This window comes from Oncorhynchus tshawytscha, linkage group LG09, assembly GCF_018296145.1.
Source record: "Oncorhynchus tshawytscha isolate Ot180627B linkage group LG09, Otsh_v2.0, whole genome shotgun sequence".
Taxonomy (NCBI): domain Eukaryota; kingdom Metazoa; phylum Chordata; class Actinopteri; order Salmoniformes; family Salmonidae; genus Oncorhynchus; species Oncorhynchus tshawytscha.
The window spans coordinates 72,407,933-72,409,255 of record NC_056437.1 but is presented as its reverse complement, the minus strand read 5'-3'; the positions used below and the strand labels follow the sequence as shown (position 1 = coordinate 72,409,255).

Here is a 1,323-nt window from a genome sequence, read left to right as displayed (position 1 = left end):
CTAATAATAATGACCATTTTAAATTTAAAGATGCACATTATTTCCCTGTCTTTCAGTTTCCATCTCTCTCTCTCTCTCTCTCTCTCTCTCTCTTTCTCTCTCTCTTTCTCTCTCTAGAGAAATGTCTAACGCAGGTGCGTGCACACCTCTGGCTCATAATTTAAATCAAGACATTGGGGTTAAATGATTTGAATATAAAGAAGCTCTGGTTGTTCTATTTGGTTTCGGTGTCCGTCTTGACATTTTTGCTTCATTCCCAAACGCGATGACCTACAGTACACACACCACTCTTAAATGATCCATTTGCCTGTTTTCAAGTGTTGGCAGTCGTGCTCATAACGCAAGACTTCATAGCATATATATATATATCAGGACACTTACCTCGGGATAGCAGTCCTTCGCAAAAACATGTAGGAGCGCAGTTTTACCACATTGCGTATCTCCGACCACCACGATCTTACAGCGGCTGCCTTGACTTTCCATCTTTGTCTGTCAGTGTGTCTGTTCTGGACGCGGATCGGTTTCAATCACCATCCGATGTGGATATAAGGTGAGACTGGAACTCAAGGAAAATCCAGCAGGTACATGCCCCGATTGTGGCGCGCCCTACTATGTGTCCTCCCCTGTCCACCCCGTGCAGCCCTCGGTTCCCACGGTTACACCAGCTATCCTCTCAATGCCTGTTTACACCCACCTTGCCCGCAACAGCAGCACTCAGCAGCAGCACGCAGACCCCCTCCAAACTCGTTAATTGGCCACGCCTTGCCCATACACGCTCCCAACGACAGCGAGTTGGTCCTCGTGCCTCCGTGCTCATTTACTTGTTTGATAGCTTGTCTCTTTACTTGTCTAACAGTGGCGCAGTGGCGCACGTATTATAATTGGGCTACATCTCATGACTTTTATTTATAGCTTTGAGGATAGTGTTGAGATACACATTTCAACGAATGTACTGACTGTTTATTACATAGTTATAAACTGTAAAACTAGACTAATAATTAGTCGAACAGTTTATAAATGGTGTATACACCCCTTTATAAATGATTTATAGGTCTAACGTATATTTTAATGTAAAGTGGGAGTGTCTTATACATCCTGAAAACAAATGAAAAGGACCGTCCTTTTGTATTAGGCATTGGAGGTAGGCTACAACTATGGGGGGATGAAGCGCTGTATGGTGTGATGGATCGTGTCTCCCTTGTGACCTGAGTTTTAGTAGATCGCTAGAGGACAGAGAACAAGCCACTGGTAATAAGTATCAGTTATCACTGTATCTTGAAGCATCATGTTGTGGAAGGAAGTCTTAACCCACTCAGTCCAACC

At 43.9% G+C, this 1,323-nt stretch overlaps 1 protein-coding gene across 1 annotated transcript in view; it reads right to left on the bottom strand.

Moving 5' to 3' along the window:
* The window catches only part of rnd2 (Rho family GTPase 2), a 37,417-nt gene extending 36,684 nt beyond the window's left edge, over positions 1 to 733 (bottom strand). Inside the window, exon 1 of the mRNA XM_042327381.1 lies at positions 382 to 733. Coding sequence (XP_042183315.1) covers positions 382 to 483 — 102 coding nt within the window. The 5' untranslated portion in view covers positions 484 to 733. The remainder of the gene's footprint in view (positions 1 to 381) is intronic.
* Positions 734 to 1,323: the final 590 nt, after the last annotated feature.